This window comes from Pteropus vampyrus, unplaced genomic scaffold, assembly GCF_000151845.1.
Source record: "Pteropus vampyrus isolate Shadow unplaced genomic scaffold, Pvam_2.0 Scaffold19, whole genome shotgun sequence".
Taxonomy (NCBI): Eukaryota; Metazoa; Chordata; class Mammalia; order Chiroptera; family Pteropodidae; genus Pteropus; species Pteropus vampyrus.
This window is the reverse complement of record NW_011888800.1, coordinates 7,573,948-7,596,005: the sequence shown is the minus strand read 5'-3', so window position 1 is coordinate 7,596,005 and position 22,058 is coordinate 7,573,948. Positions and strand designations below refer to the sequence as shown.

The window sequence follows — 22,058 nt, the reverse complement described above, 5'->3', positions numbered from 1 at the left end:
GTAACCAATAAAAGAATGCCTGGATTCTTAAGATTTTCCAGATTATTTTCTTGAAGTGGATGGGTGAAATCTGAGTCAGTTCATTCTTGAGAAACATTCTTTGCCCCTGATGACAGCATCCAAATTTTTTACCCTTATGTGGTGAGAAAGGAACACGTTTATGCACACATCTGTATTTGCATTCTCAACCTCTTATTATTCTGGCTCCTGGACTCTTTGCTTCCTAAAATATTGTTTATTTCTTGCTGAACCTAAACATCATCTAGGATTTATTTCTGGACCTGGCATGAATGCAAGTGTGTTCCCAACTACTAGGAACAATCCTCTGGGTTCTGGCTCCAATCATAATGTCCTTGTCTGACAAGAAGAACACACCGTGAAAAACTCTAATGTGGTAACTGGTGGACTTGTCCATCTACTTAGCACATATATATTTGGAATGTGCTGTTTTAGCAGCAAATATTCCTGTGGTTTCCTAAGAGTATGAGGTTCTGTGTAGCCTTCAACAGACTTGACTTTAGTAACAAAAATAATATTGTTTTTCCCTTTTAAAAATTTAATTAACTCTAAAAAAACTCTCGATCTGAATTTTCTAATAGACGTGCCTCTTCTCCCAGGACGAACAGCTTGTCAAATGAAAGTTAGAGGATATCTTCTTCTGGTGTTTAAGCCTTTCTCTATATAAGCTTTTTTCATTATAAGCCAATGACTAGAACTGAGAAGATAGTGAAAAATAAAAGGGCAGAAAGCGTTCTGCTAGTAAAAACAATAAATAACAGTAATGCATGAAACAGAAAGTATCTCACTGCACTTCAAATAACATAACAGACAATAGTGTTCGCTTCAAAATCATTGATTAATGTTTTAACATTTACAAACAGACATCCTTAGGTTCTCTTGATTTTGGCAACATTACAGGAAGCCATCAAGAATAAAAAAGGCATTCAAATACTGAGAGATAAACTTGAACAGGCAGTTTTAAGAGTCTGCCAACACAGCTGAGGTACCCAAACATAATATCACAAAATAATTGATAGACCTGGAAAATAGAGCAAAGAAATTCCAAACTGTAATCAATAAAGGTGCAGAAAAAATAGAAAAGACAAGACCAAACCGTAATCAGAGAAGTGCAAACACACCTACTTGACATGTTTTTTGAACTTGAAAGACAAAAAATCAGATTTCGAAGGCTGTCCAAAGAAATCAAAGAACATTTAGAGATGTCCAGAGAAGAATGGCTTTCCTCTCAGGCTTTGGAAACCGTAAAGACTAGAGAAGAAAACACACACACGCACACACTCACTCACTCACCACTCACTACCACCACCACCACCACCACCACTCCCACCTTTCCCTTTACAAGAACAAGAAAGCTTAGAGCAAAATGTTAGCCAGATTCGACAGCAGCAAAGACCCTTCTAAGAAGCACTGGGAGAGCTGAGACTAAAAAGACTTCAGAGACCAGCAGCTTGTCCAAGGCAGGAGTGCGATGGCAGGTAGAGCTATCACTGAGGTGGCCCTCACAGCCAGGCTGCAGGTCTAATTGCTGAACTTCATGAAAAATTTCTGAGAGGAGCCTGTGATGCCTCCCGAGTACCCCTGGAACAAGGAAGTTTGTGCCCTACTTGGGTAGTTTATAAATAAGAGTAGAAATAATAATTGGGGTGGGGGGGGTCATTGTGAGACAGCACTGTTCCCTCCTTCATTCTGGTCACCGTGCAATTACAGATAGAGCTTAGGACCGTCCCAGCTTTTCTTTAGTACTTCTCAGAGTTTATATTTTTATTTGAGCTTTTACCCCAGCTTTTCAGCAGCACCACAGATCTTTTCTATAACCTACACTCATCAGTCTGTAAACCCAGAATCAAACGAATTGCTTGTTTTGGTACCATCAAAGAATTTACGTCCCTGGAGGCAGGTTGTCCTGCATAGTAAAGTGGACAGTGTATGGACAATAGAATTCCTGGATTCCAATTCAGCTCAGCCATTTACCAACCGTGTGGCCTTGAAAAAGTGGTTAATTTCTCTGTAAAATGAGGGTAATAGTACCTACCGTATACTGTTGTAACTGAGCGAATACCTAGGACACAGAAGATAATGCCCAGCCTAGCACAGAGTACATGCTCAATAAATGTTAATTGTTATTATCTTCATCATCTCATTGTATGGTCATAATTGTTGAAGGCCAAAGAGTTTTCAAAGGTTGCATTTAATTAGCCTTTATATTGATTTATTACCTCTTAAAGTTTTCTGTCTCATAGAGTAGGGAAATGTTTGTCAAGTTATTTGAAACGTAAAGTTTGTTGTTCAGGGATTGAATATGCTATTTTAGGATAAGTGTTTCTACCTTTTTTCCACATTATCATGGTCATTTTATTGATGATCAGCTTTTAAATTTTGAAATCATATGTCTCACTGGAAGTAGAAAACAAATAACACTGATTATTCAGTTTTAAAAATATTTAATGGAAAAAGAATTTTAAAATAACAGCTTGTGTGTTTGTCTCTGTGTGATCTTTTTGGCATTTTTCTTTTTTAGAAGTGATGGTATAAAAAGCGATGGGTAATATTAGGGACATGCTAAAGATTTTTCATTCAATGCACATTTATATTGATTATTTAGTGAGTGCCAAGCACTGTCCTGGATGCCAGCATTCAAAATGAGTGAGACACAGGCCCTGGCCAGGGTGCTCACATGCTGTTGGGGTAGATGGACCTGCAAACAAGCCCTCTTGCCCTGTATATTACAGAAGTTCTGATCAAGATGTGCAGTGAGCAGAGGGACCCAATAGCCTCCAGTGGGGGATGGGAGGTAGGCAGAGTCAGCAAAGCTTCTAAGAGAAAGAATTCTTCTTCCCTTTTTTTGTGGGTTTTTTTTTTTTTCAGGGGAAAGATTTCATTTTTCTTTAATTTTTTTCTTAATTCAGTGAGTGTTTTTTGTTTTGGGTTTTTTGTTTGCTTTTTGTATATTTACAGAGTTGTGCAACCATTACCACAATCAATTTTTGAAGATTTTCATCACCCGAAAAAGAAACTTTGTACTCATTAGCGATCACTACCCATTCTCCTCCTCCCCCCAGATGCTGGCAACCACTAACCTGCTTTCTGTATCTGTAGATTTACCTATTCTGGACATTTCATATAAATGAAATCATACAACATGTGGCCTTTGTGTCTGGCTTCTTTCACTTAGCACACTGCTTTCAAGGTTTATCCGTGTATTAGCATGTATTAGTACTTCATGCCTTTTTATGGTTGAATAGCATTCCATTGCATGGATTTACCACATTTTTTTTTATTCATTAATTGACGGACATCTGGGTTATCTCCACTTTTTTGGCTATTATGAATAATGCTGCTACGATTATTCATGTACCAGTTTTCGTGAAAACATGTTATTAATTCTCTCAAGAGTATACTTAGGAACAGAATTGCTGGATCATATGGTAACTCAATATTTAAATTAATATTTTGAGGAACTGCTAGACTTTTCCAAAGTGACTCTACCGCTTCACATTTCCACCAAAAGTGTCTGAGGGTTTCAGTTTCTCCTCATTCTCATCAACACTGTCATTTCGATTAGAGCCATTTTAGTAAGTATGAAGTGGTGTTTCACTGTGGTTTTGATCTGCATTTCTCTGATGGCTAATGATGTTGAGCCTTTTTCCATGTGTTTTGTTGGCCACGTATATATCTTCTTTGGAGAAATGTGTATGTAGATCCCATGCCCATTTTTAAATTAGATTATTTGTCTTTTTATTGTTTAGTTTCAGCATTCCGTATATTACATACTAGTCAAATATATGATTTGCAAATATTTTGTCTAATTTTCTGCATTGTCTTTTACTTTACGGTGTTATCTAAAGCACAAAAGTTTTTAATTTTAATGAAGTCTAATTTATCTATTTTAATTTTTACCACTTGTGCTTTTCATAACCCCAGCTCATGAAAATTTACTAATATATTTTTTATGGGAGGGTTATAGTTTTAGCACTTACATTTAAGTCATGATACATTTTAAGTTAATTTTTCTATATGGCATGAGGTTAGGTTCCAACTCGATTCTTTTGTATGCTTATATTCAGTTTCCCAGCACCATTTGTTGAAAAGACAATACAGCTGATCCTTGAACAACATGGAAGTTAGGGGGCTGAACATGGGCAGTCAAAAATCTATGTGTAGCATGTGACTCTCCCCAAAATTAACTACTAATAGCCAGCTGTTGACAGGAAGCCTTACCAATAACATAATAGCCAATTAACACATCTTTTGTATGTTATATGTATTATATACTATGTTTTTACAATAAAGTAAGCTAGAGAAAAGAAAATGTTATTAAGAAAATCATAAGGGAGAGGAAATACATTTGCAGTACTGTACGTATTTACCGAAAATAATCTGCATGTAATTGGACCCACACAGTTCAAACCCATGTTGTTCAAGTGTCACCTCTATGTTCCCCACTGAATTGTCTTGATCCCCTTGTTCATTGGCTATAAATGCAAAGGTTTAATTCTGGACTTTCAGTTCTGTTTCATTGACCTGTATGTCTGACCTTATGAAGCGGCTCTTGATCAGAGTCTGCAGATGCACCCATCAGCCGGCAAGGTCAGGGCTTCACAGGATAGGGGAGGATGAAGTGAGGTGAGAAAGTAAAGCTCTTAGCACCTGTCCAGTACATAGTCAAGGGAAAGATAACCGTGGCAGCTCTTACTATCACTTTTCTCTCCTAGACGGCAGAAAGAGGGTATGCAAATCAGGGAGAGACATGTGAGCCCAGTGCCCTTTGGAGGAATGCTAGCTGTGCACATGGCTGGGACAAGAGTATATGGCAGGTAGGCGCACATGTCAGGAGACCATGGTTTTGTCCTGAAGGCTGCGTGGAATACTGATGGGAATGAAGTGGAGAATGACGTGGTAGAGAATTCTGTGGAATAGAACATATGTTCATAGGCTCAATTGGATCATGAAGCCATTTTTATATTTAGAGCTCGAGCTCAGTGACTTGTCTCTGAGCTTTGTTTGGATTTGGCAGCAACAGAAAAGCGTCCATCTGCAGAGCCGGAGCCAACCTAGTGATTTGTTGGCAGATCCTGTTTTCCCATCAGTGCTAAGGCCGGTCTGAGGTTGGATTGTGAGGTGTTGGACATCACTTGTTTCTTGGGCCTCCAACAGGAAATCCTGGTTTCTTTTTGTTTGGGGGAAGTTTGCTGACAAACACATTCAAGGCTCCTTTTCCGTCATTGCCACGGGAAATTCCACACCAGTGTTGCTGCTTCTGCCCCTAATCTGAGCCGTCATTACTGTGACTCAGAATGGCATTTGCCAAGCCCTGGCAGTTATTTTTCATTTTTGTTGATATTTTAAAGAATGACCTTTTCTACTCAAACTTTAAACCTACCTAGACTTCTAAATGAAAAACAAAATTTTGGGGGAGTCGAGAGAGGTTCACTTCTCTTACCTTCTATATAGAGCAGCTCATTATCATAAAACAGCTTACAGACATTGGGATACAAAGGTTAATCAGAAAAGGGTTGCTCCTTACTCTTTTGATCAGTATAACAATAGCTAATACTCAGTGCATTGTTGAGTGCTTTTCATATGTTATTAACTCATTTGCTCTTCACAAAAGCTTTATGAGGTAGGAACTATTATTCCATTTTATAGGAGAGAAGACTGAGGCACAAAGAAGTTAAGTAATTTGCCCACAGTCCTAAAGCAAATGTGACAGCTAGTCTCAAAAGCTGCCTGCTTATCCCACCACACCTACCACCATGAACCACCCCTCCGAATATTCATGCCCTGGTGCAGCCTCCTCCCCTTGAATCTGGGATGGCCTTCTGACTCACTTCTGATCAGCAGAAGTAATGCTTTATGACTTCTCAAGTCTAAATCATAAGAATCCCCGAAGGTTCTACCTAGATCTCTTGGCATGTTTGTTCTGGGAAAGCCAACTGCCATCTAAAAAGTTCAACTACCCTGAGACCACCATACTGTGAGGGAAGCCCAAACTAGTCACATAGAGAGGAATGGGGCTCAGGCATCCTCCAGCTGTTCCAACTAGCCCAGCTCAGATGTGAGTGAAGAAGCCACCATGGATAGCCAGCTCAGTGTATCCTTCAGATGGCTTCGACTTCAACTCCCATCCATTATCCATCTGAGAACCACCCAGCTGAGCCCAGTCAACCCTTAGACCAGAGAAAATAATAAGTTGTTGTTTAAGCCACTAAGATAACCAAAGAAGCTAGTAAATGGCTGAGTGGGATTCAAACTAGATAGTCTATTTCCAGAGCATGTGCTATCAACCACAAGAGAGTCTCTCTCGCTCACACTCTCTCTCTCTCTCCCCCACCTCTCTCCCTCCCTCCTCCTCCTGCACCCCCCCCACCGCCACACACACACACACACACACACACACACACACACACACACACATACTGAGAAGGCAGCACTGGGGAAGGGTACCATGTAGGGCAAGTTTCCATGTACTTGATGGTTTTCCTCTGCAAATACTGAATCTCATGGGGGTTCGCTTTAGTGATTTTTGATAGTAATCTTTGAAAAAGACCATCCTGCACACCATCTTGCATTTTCATTCAAAGGATGTTGGAAAAGGGAAGAGGTTTGCTTACATTGAATGTCTGCCATACACCACACTCTGGAGATGCTTTCTGGTCCATTTCTTAAGCACATACTATGTGTCAGATGCCAGGCACTTTAGTTTTAGCAACCGCAAGATAGACCCTGTGTCTGCCTTGCTGGAGCACACACTGAGCCCAAATGCAAGTTGAAACGAAGACTTGAAGGAAACAATTTCTGAGTCCCACAGCAGGGGCATTCCTACTTTAGATGGATAGTGAGAGGTCTCTGAGGGTGGCATTTAGGCTCAGACCTAAAGAATGAAGGGATGAAGGGACCAGCCTGGCAGCGGGTTGGGTAAGGACATTGAAGGCAAAGGCCAGAGGGTAGGTAAGACCTGGCAGGTTCGGGGAAGGCTGGAGGTTGGTAAGTAGCTGAGAAGTGGTGGGCAGTGAGGTCCGAGGTTGGGTGGGCCTGCTGATATGAATTGTTCACCTTAGAGAAGCACACAGGTTTTATTCTGAGAGGAACAGGAAGCCATTGAAGGATTATCTTTTATAACCTCCTGATTATGCAAAATTGTCACTATGAACATTCAGGTGTTCTCTTACTGGGCAATACCAAAACCAGCACTGGGTCTGCCTCTCAGTTTCTATCGGTTTGTTTGGTTGGTTGGTTTTCTCTTCCCTTGACCTCAGGCAGTCACTGTCATTTCTTCTTCTGTTGTACCCATTCTCAGGTCACCCTCTCCCCTCTACTCCCCTTCTGCCCTTGAGTCAGTGAGGCTATGAATGAAGCCTAGAGCAGCGATTCTCAGGTTCCAGGGAGCTTGTTAATACACTGCTTCCTGGCCTCAAGCACACACAACTTATACAAATTATTGGGGGGTCCTGAGGTGGGCCCAGAAAGCTGCCTGCCCAGGGGCTCTGGTGCAGTAGTTCCCCACTTGAGGAATCTGGGGTAGTATTGAGATTGCATTCTTCTATGTTCTCTGCCACTCCCAAACCAAGTGAAAGCAAAGATCATCTCCAACTTGAGAAACTGACCGAAACAGACCTGAGCTGTGTTCCACGTCTCCATTTCACCAGTGTGAATGCTGCCTTCGGAGGACAGGACAGAAGATGGAAGTGAGAGAGAGGGGTCTCTGGGTGGGGTGAGGTGCAGCCCAGCACTGGGCTGGGCTCTGTGACGAACCAGCACCCTGCCAGGTGAGAGCTCTGAAGCGGGGCAGAGGTAACTTTACCCCATGGGTGTGACCACTCTTGCATTAAATTTGTGGGTGTCTGACAGAGTCCTGGTCTGATGCCGCTGTTCTCTGCCTGTGCCTTCACTCCATGGACGAGCACTTCAAACCATTCTAGACCTCTTTGTCAGGTAGGGTTTTTAGGAACCTCTAAAGAAAAATAAGGAATTTTAAAAAGATTTCTCATTTACATTTTCAAATGTTTAAAAACTTCACTGCTATAACGGGGGGCATTCTTGTTACACAGCCTCTATCCCTACTGTTATGTGGCAAAAGCTCTCTCCTCCTAATCACTGTGCACCAATGGGGGACTCCCAGACAGGAGGTGGGAGTGACATTGTAAATGCAGGGCTCCAGGCGGGAGAGGAGCAGTATAACAACGTAAAGAAACGCTGGCCTGAGACATTTTCCCATTTTCCTTGCTCTTCCACTCACCAGCTGGGTGACCCGTGCAAGTTACTCTATCTCTGTGAGCCACAGTTTCTTCCACTATAAAATGGGGAAAAGGTACTTTCCCTCACAGGGCGGGATCTTGTGGGGATCTGAATAGTCTGTATAAATACCTAAGTGCTCCATAGACATGAGCCGTGAAGCATGCAGAGAATAAGAGGACCCACAGTATAGATGGAAGTTAGGCGTCATGTTTGGCGGGTAGGCATCTCGAGATGGTGGATGTGGAAACACTTAAAATAGTGGCACTTTCAGGGCATCTGTGTTTTCCATAGAAGCAGAGAGGAGGTGATGAGGTGCAGGTAAGCTCACTGTGGTCCCTGGAGGTGTGGGACCCTCAGTTTACACTTTTAGAAAGTGAGGGCATTCTCTTTCCCAGGGTTGTTTGAAAATGAAACAAGGTGTATACACCATCTAGCGTAGACTCCTGTAAGTAATTGGTGGTTGAATAACTGTTTATATCGTGGAACTGGGGTGGTCCCGGAGTAGGCTGACTAAGATCATAGGGTCAGCTCAGCCAGGTGCTCCAGAGTTTCCCCAGGGAGAGCAGATGGTGACCGAGTCCTAAGAATCAGACAGACAAGGACCTTGCTCTTCCAGGGACCCAAAAAAGGAGGTGTGGAGTGGTAAAGAAAAAATTCGGACTTGACAGCAGAGCTGTGGAAAGAATGCCAGGAGAATGCAGGAATGCAGGCGAGGGCTGGAGTGGGGGGGAACCTGCTAAAGAGGGTGATCTGAGGGAGGTGTTCTCCTGGGACAAAGGGCCCAGCTCTTGTCACTTTTCCAGTTCTCTTTTGTCAATATCCTCTTCCTTGTACCTGGGGATATTTCTCACATGTGCTGTTTCCTCAAGAAACCTGAAATTCTCCTGGATTCTTTTAGTCTCTTTCTCAAAACCACCTTCTGTTTGAATTCAAATCACGACGCAAGGCACAAGTCAGGCCATCGATTCAGCCTTTTACCTTTTCAGGTACCCTTCAGGAGTACCACCGTTTTGTGCAAATGTATATACGTGCTTGGGACAAAAAATTCAAGTTATAGAAAGTTAGATAGGGAAGAGTGTCTGTCCCACCCACATCCCTTATATCCTCTCCCGGGACAATCCCTGTCAGCAGTTTCTCGGGATTCCTCCCAGAGTGGGAGGACTCTCTGCACACTGCTGTGCGCCAAGATTTTTCCACTTAGCAGCAAATCTTGGAACACATCCATATCTAGACTTTAGAGCTGCCTCCTTCTTATTCCGTCGTATAGATGTGCCAACATTAATAGCTGGTATCCTTTAGATGGATGACATTCTGGCTATTTGTAATCTTTAACTGTTACAAACAATGCCACAGTGCATATAGTTTTGCACATACTCTGCAGGTATATACAGTTTGCACAGAAATGTGCAAATGTAACTATAAGATACATTCCTAGTAGTGGAACTGATGAATCAAAAGAAACCGTGGACTTTTTACTGTGTAGCAGATGCCAAATGCCTTCTCTAGATGATGTACCTTTTTACCTTCCCACCAATATCGCAGAAGTGCCTATTTCTGCATATCGTCCCCAGTTCAGGGCATTAACATTTTTTTTCTTTATCTTTGCTTTACGTTTGCTTATCTGACAAATGAATGGCATCTCATTATAATTCTAATTTTCATTTCTCATTATTAGTGTGATTGAGCATCTTTTCGTAATGACAAATCTTTTTAAAAGATTTCTGGAGGTAGTTACTATTTGAAATACTATTGGTAACTACAATGACTTTTAGTAAAATAAGTGAGTTATTTCTTTTTAATAAGGAACTCATGTGGAATCACATGGTCCTCACTGACTTGATCTATCTTTCCATCTGTGACATAGACCCAGAAATAACTAATTCTGAGTAATAGTTTGGCTTTAGGAGCAATTCAGCTGATACGTTAGTTGCTGGAGCTGGACTTCATGACAAGCTGTTGTCCAAATGCTCACAGAACACTCATGCAACACTGGGAATGTTTAAAAAGGGGGAACAGGGCAAGGTGGGGTTTTCAGGGTCAGAAGGTGCTTACATGCCCTTTGTCAATCCCAAAGTTGTCAACTTCTTGGTTTAACATTTATTTTTTTTTAATTGTGGCTTGAAGAAACATTGTCCTTTTGCCCTTCCGAGCCTCAAAATGACAAGATGCATCGAAGCCTTGTTTGTAAATATTTGGCCTCTTCACCCTCGGGTGGAGTCTGTATACCACTGGCATTTTGCCTCAAGAAAATCCGATGCAAGTACAAACTGACTGATTTATAGACTATTGTCTGCCACTTTCTTGCCTGAGGTACACAAAGCCCACTTGAAAATGAGATATGGGCAATTTCCATGTGTGTGACCTGATTCCTGGATTCCATTAATTATAATAATAGAAAGTTGAACCTGATGACCTCTTAAGCATCCTTGAAAGTCTCAAATTCTGTGACTTTTTCTCTGCTCATTTCTTTCAGCATAGAGTTGTTTAGAATTGGAGGACAAGTAAACTAAATTTCAGGGCAACTAACTACCCCTGTGGAAACATGCAAGACCTTCAAACCAACCCAAAATGCCATAGTACATGAGTCCAGTGGAATGGGTATAATAAAATGAAACTCGCTACTTGGTAATTTTATTTAGATTTAGTCATCGAGTAGTCCTGTAGCCCCTAAACGATTTTATATTCTTATGCTGGTACTGTAATAAGTTGATATCTACTATACAGACACTAAATTGATTTTCCTGAGAATATGACTTTTTATTTCTGAACAGCTTAATATTCAGAACAACCATCTATGTCAGGAAAGAATGTTTATTGATCATCTGACTCCTCTGATGTAGAAACTACGGCCCAGCAAAGTGAAATGCTGAGCCAGGCTCCAGGACTTATGGGTTTTTCTTGGTGGATTTTCACAAAAATTCTCTCTCTCACAAAGAGCCTAAAATACCTTGTAATGTTCCTGTCTTTTTCTAGGGCTCAGTCCTCTTTAATTGGACCTGCTTCTTAACCTAATTTTTAATCTGAGATGGAAAATGAGATATGAAACTCAATTTTCCCTTTTACTTGGTCACATGGCCAGGAATAGCAGCATTCATTGGGCTAAATGTTCAAGTATAGATTTTCTGTTCCCATCCATGATGTGGCATGAAGCTGTGATGCAAGGGGCCTTCAGGGTCATGTGGCCCCGATCTGCCCCATCGTTATCTTCACAACATCCTGCAGAGGAAGGAGAGACAGGCTGTGAGATTAGTTTGTTTATTTTAGGAGGAAACAGGCAACAGAAAAATTAATTCACAGAGTCTTGGACAGAATTCCAAAGGGACATGGAGTGGGGAGATGAGCTAGAGAATAAAGAAGACCAAGCCCATCCCAGGACAGGTTCAGTCCTTGATTTTATCTAAATTGTGGTATGTTCAGTGGCCAAACTCCTTCAGGCCAGGCACAGTGAGGCAGGGGACTGCAGGGACTGTTTGTAGCCACTTACATTCTCCAAGAGATGGCCATTACCAACTGAATACTTTTAGGTACACACACACACACACACACACACACACACACACACACACACACACACACCCCCCCCCCCCCCCCCCCTCCCGGTCCACAAAAAAGAGATGAACTGAGGACACCAGTGCGGATGTGGAGGCCACTGTGTTTGACCTCTCTGCAGTCTTGATCTCTAGGATGGGGTTTGATGTTAGTACCTCCCCACACTCAGTAGGAGCCTGCCCCCTTCCCCATCCGGTCCCAACTGTGTCTGGTCATCTGGGAGGCAGGGGAGCTGGCGAGAGAGGAGGAGAGAGGGACAGAGGGCAGCAGGAGCTAAAGGTCTATGACTCATTTTCACACAGCTTGTTCCCATTGCTCTGGCAAGCACAGCTGACTGGGGCTGCTCTTCCCCCAGGAGATTGTGCAGTCACAAAGACACTACTCACCCTCAGGGTTTCTTAAGGTGGGATAGGCTGGAAAGCAGTTAGAAATCCAGCCCCTAGCTATAAACACCATTATAGAAGAAAAGGAGCACCCTCCTCAATCGCACCCAGTCACTTATGGACCAATAATTTTGACAATATGCTTATTTCTTCTTATTACAAAAATAGTATATATTCATTGTGGATTACTTAGAAAACTAAAAAGGGATCAAAAAGAAAAAAATAAAAATGATCTCTAATCCCACCATCCTGGTGTACATATGGGGCAGTGCAATGAACAAAAAGCACAGGGCTTGGGATGAGAGTCTCTGGTTTTGAATCCTGGCTCCCCTTGGAAATAGCTGTGTGACCTTGAGTGAGTTATTTAACCTCTCTGAGTTTCTGTATCCTCTCCTGCAAAATGGGGATAATAATAGTAGCTGCCTCATGGGGTTATTGTGAGGATTACAGGAGATTCTGTTGATATAAAGCTCTCAGGGCAGTGTACGAATGTCAAGAGAATTTGGTAAATATTTGCTACAAGTATTTATTTTTAGCTATCATTCTACATCAACCCAATCACATTTTCGAAACCTACCTTTTTTCAGTTGCAAAGTAAACTTAGCCTGGAAACAATACAAGGACTCCTTGCACATGTTTAACTGAAGCAGCTGTTATTCTTAACTGAAGTGCCTATTTTTGAAAACATATATTTAATACCTGAGTGATCCCAGATATTTGATGTTTATTTTGAGATGATTTGTACTTCCTATAATTAGTAATGGCTTTTTTATGGTTTGTTTTGTTTTGGTTTGGTTTGGGTTTTTTTTACAAACTCAGTACTATTTAAGCAACCAAACCCTCTAACTTGCTAAAACTCAGTTGCACTTCTTGTCCAGGTCTATTCACTTCATTAAACCAAATTTCTTCTATTTTATTTTATTCGCTTAACATGTGATCTACTCTCTTTAATTTTTTAATGTACAATGCAGTATTGTGAACTGCAGGCGCAATGTCGTATAGCAGATCTCTAGAACTTACTCCTCTGGCTTAACTGAAACTTCGTGCCAGTGTTCCACAAACAGACCCACACAGTAAGTGCTGGGGTAGAGGTACGAGTGCCCCAGCATGGAATAGGAGCTGCTAGCTCCAGGAGGGGCAGGCTGGGTCCCCGCCAAAGAGGAGTGGTCTGAACAGAGTCTTGGGCTGTGTCCAGCTGGGCAAGTGGCCTTGTCCACCCCAAGAATGGAGCTAAAAGCATGGCAGGGAGAACCTGGCCTCAGTTCTGGCTATCCTCCATTATCTTGAATCCTTTTGTTAACACGCATCTTGTTTAAAACTCATGTAATTAGAAACTTGGCTCTGAGAAGAAATTGAAGTATTTTTCTTCTCTGTTGTTCTATTAAAAATAGTCTGCCAAATTTGTTTCCTCGGGGCCCCCGCTGTGTATTTACCTGAGCTAGGAGGCCAGTGTTCTAACCTTAGATGCCATTTCCTGGTGGGTCTCTTCAGCCGGGATGAAGACTAGTTTCCATGGGGGCTTTGACGGGAAGCCTCTGATTGGGTGGAAGGGGCCCCTTCCTTCCTGCCCCCTCCCTTTGTTCCCAGAACACGGAGCCAAGAATGCCAAGCTGGGATCTTCTGCAGGATAGATTCTCTTTTCCAGCCGCCAAACCTATATAGCTTTGGGGTCCTTTTGCTAAGATAGAAACTATATTTTTAAACATTGGACTGATTACATCCTTCTTTTGTTCCAGACTAATAAAAGTTCCATTGGAAGGTCTTATAGAATTGAAAGGTCTATTATTGAATGAATAAATTTTAAAAATAGATTGAGCACCATAGGAACAATTCCGTTATTATGTTGATTCCTATGGCCTCCACACACACGCTCATGTATACATACATTCAGTACACCCACATGCATGCTCACGTGTGTTCACATACACACCCAGATTTGTATGTGCCCAGGCCAGGTTGCATTCTGCCTAGCTGGAATGACTCCCATAAATTTAGAGCATTCTCGTCTCCAGTCCATCATGGGAGGAGGTTCTCTTATCACCTTGGCCAGAGGGCAGGAGATGTGAAATAACACAACTCTCAAAAGTTCCAGTGGACGAGCCAAATTTCACATTAACCTCTTTGGTTAAGACTGATTTCAACTAAAGCATAGGACTCCTGCTTTAGCTAAGTACAACTCCATATCCAGCCGGATTAGTTACATGGTCCCCTGATTGACAGATTTCAGCTTCGGGGTCCATTCAGCAGTTGGTGGAGGTGTATATCTTTAAACTAGTTTAGCAGCCTTGGGTTCTTTCTTTCTTCCCCTTTCTTTCTCTCTTTTTTTTTTTCTTCCCTTCTTATTTTTTTAGTTTTTAAGTCAATTTTATGGAAGTATAGCACTTTAATCATATGGGTATGCATTCATTTAATTAAATGTGAGTTTTAACAGATTTGCACACTCGGGTAACCACCGTCATCATCAAGAAATAGAAACCGTCTGTCACCCTGAGAAGTTCCTTCTTGATTCATGCCACTTGGCAGTCAGTCTCAGCCCCACCCTCAGCCAGAAACAACCGCTGATCTGTTCTCTGTCACTGTAGCTTAGCTTTGCCTGTTCTAGAATTTAAACTACACGAGATTGTACAGTATGTACTCTTTGGTGTCTGTCTTCTCTCAGCATGATGTTTCTTAGATTCACCTGCGTTGTTACATTGCTGAGTAGTATTCCACTGTGTAGATGGTACCACGGTTTATCTATTCACCTACTAAGGAAAATTTGGATTGTTTCCAGTTTGAGGGTATTATGGGTAAAGTTAGCAGCCTCAGTTTTGTAGAACTATGCCCCTCAGCAACAGTTCCAAGCACATCCTAAGTACTTGGTAATTATTAATTATTCCATTTTTAATTTTTGTATTTAAAATGTCTTGTTAAATTCCAAGATGTTTAGTGTGCTTCCAATTTCCAGAGAGACGTATTCTGAAAGATTATCTAAAGCCAGTTCTGGGAATTTTGGACACATTTTTCCACAGAAAACATTCAGTCTTCAAGAAGCATTTGCCAAGATCTGTTCTTGGTCAGCACTATTCTGATGGTGGAGCGAGCAGGGTCAGAGGGGGCCCTGCCCTCAGAGTCGTACGCGGCCCAGCTGGGGAAATGCCTGTGAACTCACATGATACAGTTCTCCGGGGGGCTTTGAGACCCGTGTGGGAGCCAGGGAGAGCTGGGGCGGCTTCTCAGAGGGCACATTTTGGTCTCTAAGGCTGCATCAGAGCTATAGTGTTTCCACTCAGAAGTGGGCACCAGGTGAATAATGCATATCCAGACTGAAGACAGCCAACTTGAAATGCAACGACACTGTGTAGGCCAAACAAAACAGCAGCTGAGGGCCACATTCAGTCTAAAGACCACTGGTTTTCAACCTTGTTTCAATTGGTAGCTCCATCATAGATCTACTTTGTGTTAATTGGGACCTCACTACCCTCAAACAGAATCTTCAGGAAAATTCATTACTCTCCTCCTATAGAGTACAGTGCATGCCTTGAGTTATCCCAGCCAGTTGTGGTATATGCAGGACTTTCCTAAGCCAGGAGGTGTCTGCAATAGAATCATAGATTTATTTTAGGTACGACCCAAGGTCTTTAAGACCAACTGGTAGAACTCTGCCCATTTAACAAACAAGGAAAGAAAGGCTACTGGGTCTTTGTGCGTCCTCTATCTCTATTTATAAAATATGAGTGGTTCTCTGCTCAGTCGGCATCTTCCGTTAGCTATTTTCTGAGCACTGGTGCTCTCACTTGGCTCAAGCATCATTGTATTGTTACCTTTGTGCTAATTAATTTTGTTTCTTTCCATGGCTACAGACTATACTTCACCCAGCCAGGCATCCTTAACAAACATTTTTTGTACCTCCCACCATACACCAGGCACTGGATACAAAGATTTTAAAAATAACTAGTAGATAACATTTTGTAGAGCTTTCTAAATGCTTCACACATATTAACTCAGCAGCACCATAAGGTATGTGAATACTATATTTAGCTCCCTTTTCCAGATGAGAAAACAAGGCACGGAGAGGTTAAGTCACTTGCCCAAGGTCACAGAACTAGTAAGTGACGGAGCCAGAATTTGATCTCAAGCAGTCTAAGTCCAAAGACCACACTGATAACCACTGTCTTGTGCAACCAAGAAGACATTGTCCTTGCGGTTAAAGAATTTATGATCTAATGAGAGCACCCCATACATCCATCTGATAACACACTGAATAAAGTGGTGTGATCACAAGCAAAGGGCTCTGGGAGCTTGGCAGAGGGAGCAATTGAGTTCACCTGCAATAGGGGAGAGGGTCAGAAATAATAATAGCTTATATTGATTGAAAGCTTACTAAGTCTCGACATTATATTAAGCACACTAAAAGCATTTTCTCAGGTAATCACTTAGTAACCCGATTTTACAAATGAGAAAATTGGGGCTTAAAGAAGTAGTATGTAACTTAATCAGGATGTACCCTGGTGTTTTAAGGAATGAAGACGGTTTGGGCTAGATTTCTAAGTCCTAAACCAGAGGGGAAGGGCTTGCCAGAGCCAAGGCCCAGCATGAGCAAAGATAAGGGAGCTTTCATGAATTTTAAAAGCCATCTTCAAATAAGCAGATTCAAATTCTCTGTTTCCCCATTTCAGTGATGCACCATCTAACCATATATTTGTAACTTTTTAAAATCAAAAGAAACTAAGTGTGTTTTGTTTTGCTGACCAAAATAACAAAGACATATCTGCCTTCCATGCCTTGATATTTAATCTAAGGCAGTGGTCCTTAAACTTTACCAGGCATTGAAATTGGCTAGGGAGCTTATAAAATGCAGATCACCAAGCCCACCCCAGGGATTTAAATTCCATGGTTCTAGGGAGCAGCTGGAAGTCTAAATTTTAGCAAGCCCCTTATTTGATTCTGATGCAAGACCACACTTTGAGAATCAGTGGTCTCTAGGTCCTTCAGATCACTGTTTTCCTTCTGCCTTTATTCAGTCAGACTAAATATCATATCTTAAATAGTTTCTTAAAAATCAGCCAGGAATTTTTGGTATTTGGTGCCTATCTTATGTCATGAAGATAAAAGAAATGAGCAGACCTGTTCAGCCTTAATAAGAAAGGAAATTTCGACACATGCTACAACATGGAAGAACCTCGGTAACATTATGTTAAAGTGAGGTAAGCCAGTCACAAAAAGACAAATGCTGTATGATTCCATTTATATGAGGTAACTAGAGTAGTCAGATTCATAGACAAAAAGAATGGTGGTTGCAAAGGGACTGTGAAAGGAGAGACTGGAGAGTTAGTGTTTAATGGGTACAGAGTTTCAGTTTGGGAAGATGCAAACAGTTCTGGGGATGGATGGCGGCGATGGTTGCATAACAGCATAAATGTACTTGATGCCACTGAATAATAATATTAAAAACTGTTTGCGTGGGGGGGAGGGGTGCAGGATTGAGCAAACAAACCTCTCCCAGCTTTGATAATTCTCTGCTTTCTCCTGAGATACTTGGTGATTTCTTCACCTTTGATTTCATTTCATGATGTGTGACAAGCAATCCTTTTGCAGCTTCTCAGTGACACAGTTCTACGTACCTAGACTTCTTAAACTTTACCGAGCTCTTGTTACTTTAAAACAAGAAAATATGTACATGCAGTCACTCCTCCAGAGATGAATAATGGATATGGTTAACTTATATATGGCAGCTCCGTTATCAGTAGCTTTTCATTGCACTGGAGCATTGGAATGAAGTCTTTTTAAAAGACATTTAAAATAACTATTAGGAACCCAAGTTGAAGTTAAAGTTTAAACACATGCAGTGCTATCAAGGCCAACCGCTCAACACAGCTGGCCCTCGGAGGAAGAGATGCATGTCTGTGTGGCTAAATTTGCACATGCACTAGTGGTGACAGTGACAGGGGTGGCAAGTTTATTTTGGCACTGACTGTAAGAGGCATCCAGAGTTCAAAAATATTCAGATGTCGGAAAAATTATTTACCAATCGTGGTTCTTGGAAGCAAACCAAAGAAGCTGATTCTGGCTAACTTAAGCAGAAAAGGGATATTTGGAAGATCAGGTCATTCATAGAATTAACTGGAAGGTTGGAGAACTAGGCTCAAAAACTAGGTTAGGAAGCCACCACCACTGGACTCTCAATTCAGCCACCTCCACCATGAATAAATTCTCATCCTCCCTATGGTTTTGCATCATTCCCTTAAAATTCAACACCCCACTCTGGTGGAAGGAGATTGTCTGATTCTAAATCCTCTGTGTGTACCACAACCTGCTAACAAGTGGGCAAGGGACTATCTGCCACACCTGCAGCTTCTTTGGCCCATGAGGACCACCCTCCATAGGAAGGGTGTGCAGTAAAACACAACTCGTGTCCACTCCAGCATACATCTGACACAGCATTTTCTTTCATGTTTCTGAGCCTTCAGTTACCCAATTTTGGTCACGAAGGAGACTGAATGAGAGAGGGTTGGATTAGACTGATAAGTCGATCATCCCTTTTGGAAAAGCAAGTTCACATGCAGATCCTTCTGGTGGGTGGTTGCAAAGTGTCTTCCCGGCTCCCAGGGAACAGCACCTTCATTCATCTGCTGAGGATCTACTACCAGCATCTGGGGCTCTCTGGGCCATAAGTCAGTCTTGAATGACAGAACCACTTACTGTTACCTTGGGAGGCAGTTTGTTCTGGCCTCACAGGGATAACTTGGAGTGAAATCTTAACTCTGAATCTTTACATTCTACTGTGCGACCCAATCAATAGGTCTTTGATTTTTCTCTGTTCTAAACCTGGCTGCTGTCAGCGATGAAAATAAACTCCGGCCCATATTCTGAGAACTACCTTTGCTTCCTGGTCCCCACGGAATCAGGGAGTGCCACAGCGAAGCAGAATAGAGAAGTGAAGCGCGTGACCCGGGAGTACCCAAACACACATGGTGACGATAAACACCACATTCGGGCTGTGGTTTTCTCTGAGAGGAGGTAGAGGAAAGGGCTTGGAAAGGGTACACAGGGGGCTTCAGCATTGCTAAACATTTTGGTTTTTTTTATTAAAAATGTATCTGAATCCAGTTTGCTTGTTCAACTGCTCCCCCTACACCTGTTCTTTAAATTCATGAAAACTTTAATGCATGGACCCCTTTTATTTCTGCCTAATAGATTATTCTCCTCTAGGTGTTTTCTCATCCACCTTAGATCCCTCACTCCCAATATCCCAAAATAGGTGGTAACATTTTGTATTTGTGCTTCAGTATGTATCTATTGGCTGTTGAGTATATTGCTTTGTGGGTTTTTTGTTTTGGGGGTTTTTTTTAGTGCTTTACATGAATGTGAAACTGTATATACCCTTTCAAACTGATTTTTTACTCACCAATTTTCTTGGAGACTTACCTTTGCTGACAGTGATAATCTTATCATCGGTTCATTCTCAGTGCTGTATGGTATTTCATTATGAAAATAAACTAGACTTAAATTATTTAAAATATCTGAAGTGTCAAAATTTATTCAAGTTACCTGATGAGTCTATCAACATTTATGTGATTCTCTAGACTTTTATGCATTTGGATGTTTTCAAAATCTAAAAAGAGATGCAAGCACTAAATCAAGAGTCAAGAAAGGTGCCCGTGGGCTCTGATTGGGCTGCACTGAGACTCTGATTCCACAGCTAATCAGATTGAAATTAAAAATAAACTTTGTGGGACTGGCCTCCTCTTGTTTGCCTTTCATGGGTCTCTGCTCCCTGGGGAAATGCCTGAAAGTCTTGACCACAGACTAAGAGGAGTGTTGATTTAGCTGCATGATTCAGAGCATATTGGTACGTGGCCAAAGCAAACTAAACAGAATCTGTTGTGGGCCTAGCCATTTTAAAAAAGAAATTGGCACAGAATGGCTATAAGACATAATTTTTAAAGATATTTACAACATCCTTAAGATATAAATAGTCCGAATGATAAATATTGGTCACAGTTTTGGCCTCCTTAACACCCTTAAAAACTTGGGTTAAGAGAAAGCGATTCCTTTTTTGTTGTGCTTAGGGGACACCCCATGGGATTCCAAGTGGCCTCCAGGTTTTTGTCCTTCTCCATCTTTGGTACTTTCAGAAAAGTTAGACTTTGACAGAAGAGCTTTCGATCCAGGGCCTGCAGTTTTACAGAGCCACCAATCAGTTTTTCCATTGCTCAAAAGGACAGTGCTGGGTGAAATAAGAGACTGGTAAGGACTAAATGAAATTACAGATATGGGAGTAAGCGTTGTCCGTGAGCCCCTTTCTATTCTCTGTTTCTTCCCATGGAAAGGCTCCGGGGATCCCCATCACTGATTAAATGCATCCAACCCAGGGAGCCCCATTCGAAGTGACTTCCAGGTCCTGACTCCTCCACTGCCTCTAGCGTGGAGACAGGACCCTCCCTGGAAGTGTGTCTCCTGCAGCAGCCGCTGTGCCAACATGCCCCTCTCTCCATCTAGGGTACGACTTCTGCCAGGTCCTGCAGTGGTTTGCTGAGCGGGTCGACAGGATCATCCTGCTCTTTGATGCTCACAAACTGGACATCTCGGACGAGTTCTCAGAGGCCATCAAGGCCTTCCGGGGCCAGGATGACAAGATCCGTGTGGTGCTGAACAAGGCCGACCAAGTGGACACGCAGCAGCTGATGCGCGTCTATGGGGCCCTCATGTGGTCGCTAGGCAAGGTCATCAACACACCCGAGGTGCTGCGCGTCTACATCGGCTCCTTCTGGGCGCAGCCCCTACAGAACACTGACAACCGCCGGCTCTTCGAGGCCGAGGCCCAGGACCTCTTCAGAGACATCCAGAGCCTTCCCCAAAAGGCAGCGGTGCGCAAACTCAATGACCTCATCAAGCGCGCGAGGCTGGCCAAGGTAAGCCAGCAAACACCTGGGGCAGCAGCCTCAGGCAAGGGACCCACTCTCTCCTCTCTAAAAGAAAGTGAGGATGGGTTGCCCATTCCAGGAGTCTTAGGGAACAGAACTTGTCATGTGTCAGAAGAGAGCCTCAAGCCTTGTTTAGATTCTGGTTCCTCGCTCTGTGATCTTGGGCAAATGACTTAAACTTTCCAAACCCGTTTTCTAATCTGTAAAATGAAGCTAAGAAGAGCACATCACAGGGTGCTTGTGAGGATTCAGGGTGATAGGGCTTGCAAAGTGCTCTGCGTAACTCCTGGTGCACAGGGACGAGTCGATGCATTTTCTACCTGGAAGCTGCTATTCTTTTAGGACAAAATGGAACGTAACCAGCAAATTGCAGAGAGGTAGTGTTGGTAGGACTGGTGGGGTGCTGAAATGCCACCACTAGTCACTCTATGCCTAAGGTATAGAACTTGATGTCACCGCCTTGACCCAGAGGAACCATGGGAGGAAGGTTGGTTCAGCCTAACTTAACTAACTGGTTTTGGGGTCACACCCTATCCCCATTCTGAGCTGTGGCCTGTGAGCGTGCACACAGTGGCCCTGGCTCCCCTACTTCATAGCTGAACCTTTCAGCAGCCCCAGGAGTTTGTGCCCAGCAGGGGTGAGTGGTAGTCTGCTGACCACCCTCCAGTAGTAGAGTCAGTTCTGTCATGTCTCTGGAGAGAGAAAAGCACATGACCCCACTAAGGAAAAGCATAGGAAAAATTATTCTTTTAAAAATATGTGCGCATTTCATAAAATCATTGTCCTCTAACACCAGAAGTGCCTCCCAAGTTTATCTAGTCCCAGTGATCCTCAGAAGTACCCAGTAGCGTTAACCAATGTGAATTCTAGATGCTGTGCCCGAGCTTCCAAATCGTGTGTGTGTGTGTGTGTGTGTGTAAAGCTCCCCAGGTGATTCTGATGAGCAGCTGAGTTTGAGAACCAG

The 22,058-nt window shown here is 42.5% G+C and overlaps 1 protein-coding gene across 1 annotated transcript in view; it reads left to right on the top strand.

The window, feature by feature from the left end:
• The window catches only part of EHD4 (EH domain containing 4), a 68,019-nt gene that overhangs the window by 29,872 nt on the left and 16,089 nt on the right, over positions 1 to 22,058 (top strand). The window contains exon 4 of the mRNA XM_011354965.2: positions 20,670 to 21,082. Coding sequence (XP_011353267.1) covers positions 20,670 to 21,082 — 413 coding nt within the window. The remainder of the gene's footprint in view (positions 1 to 20,669; positions 21,083 to 22,058) is intronic.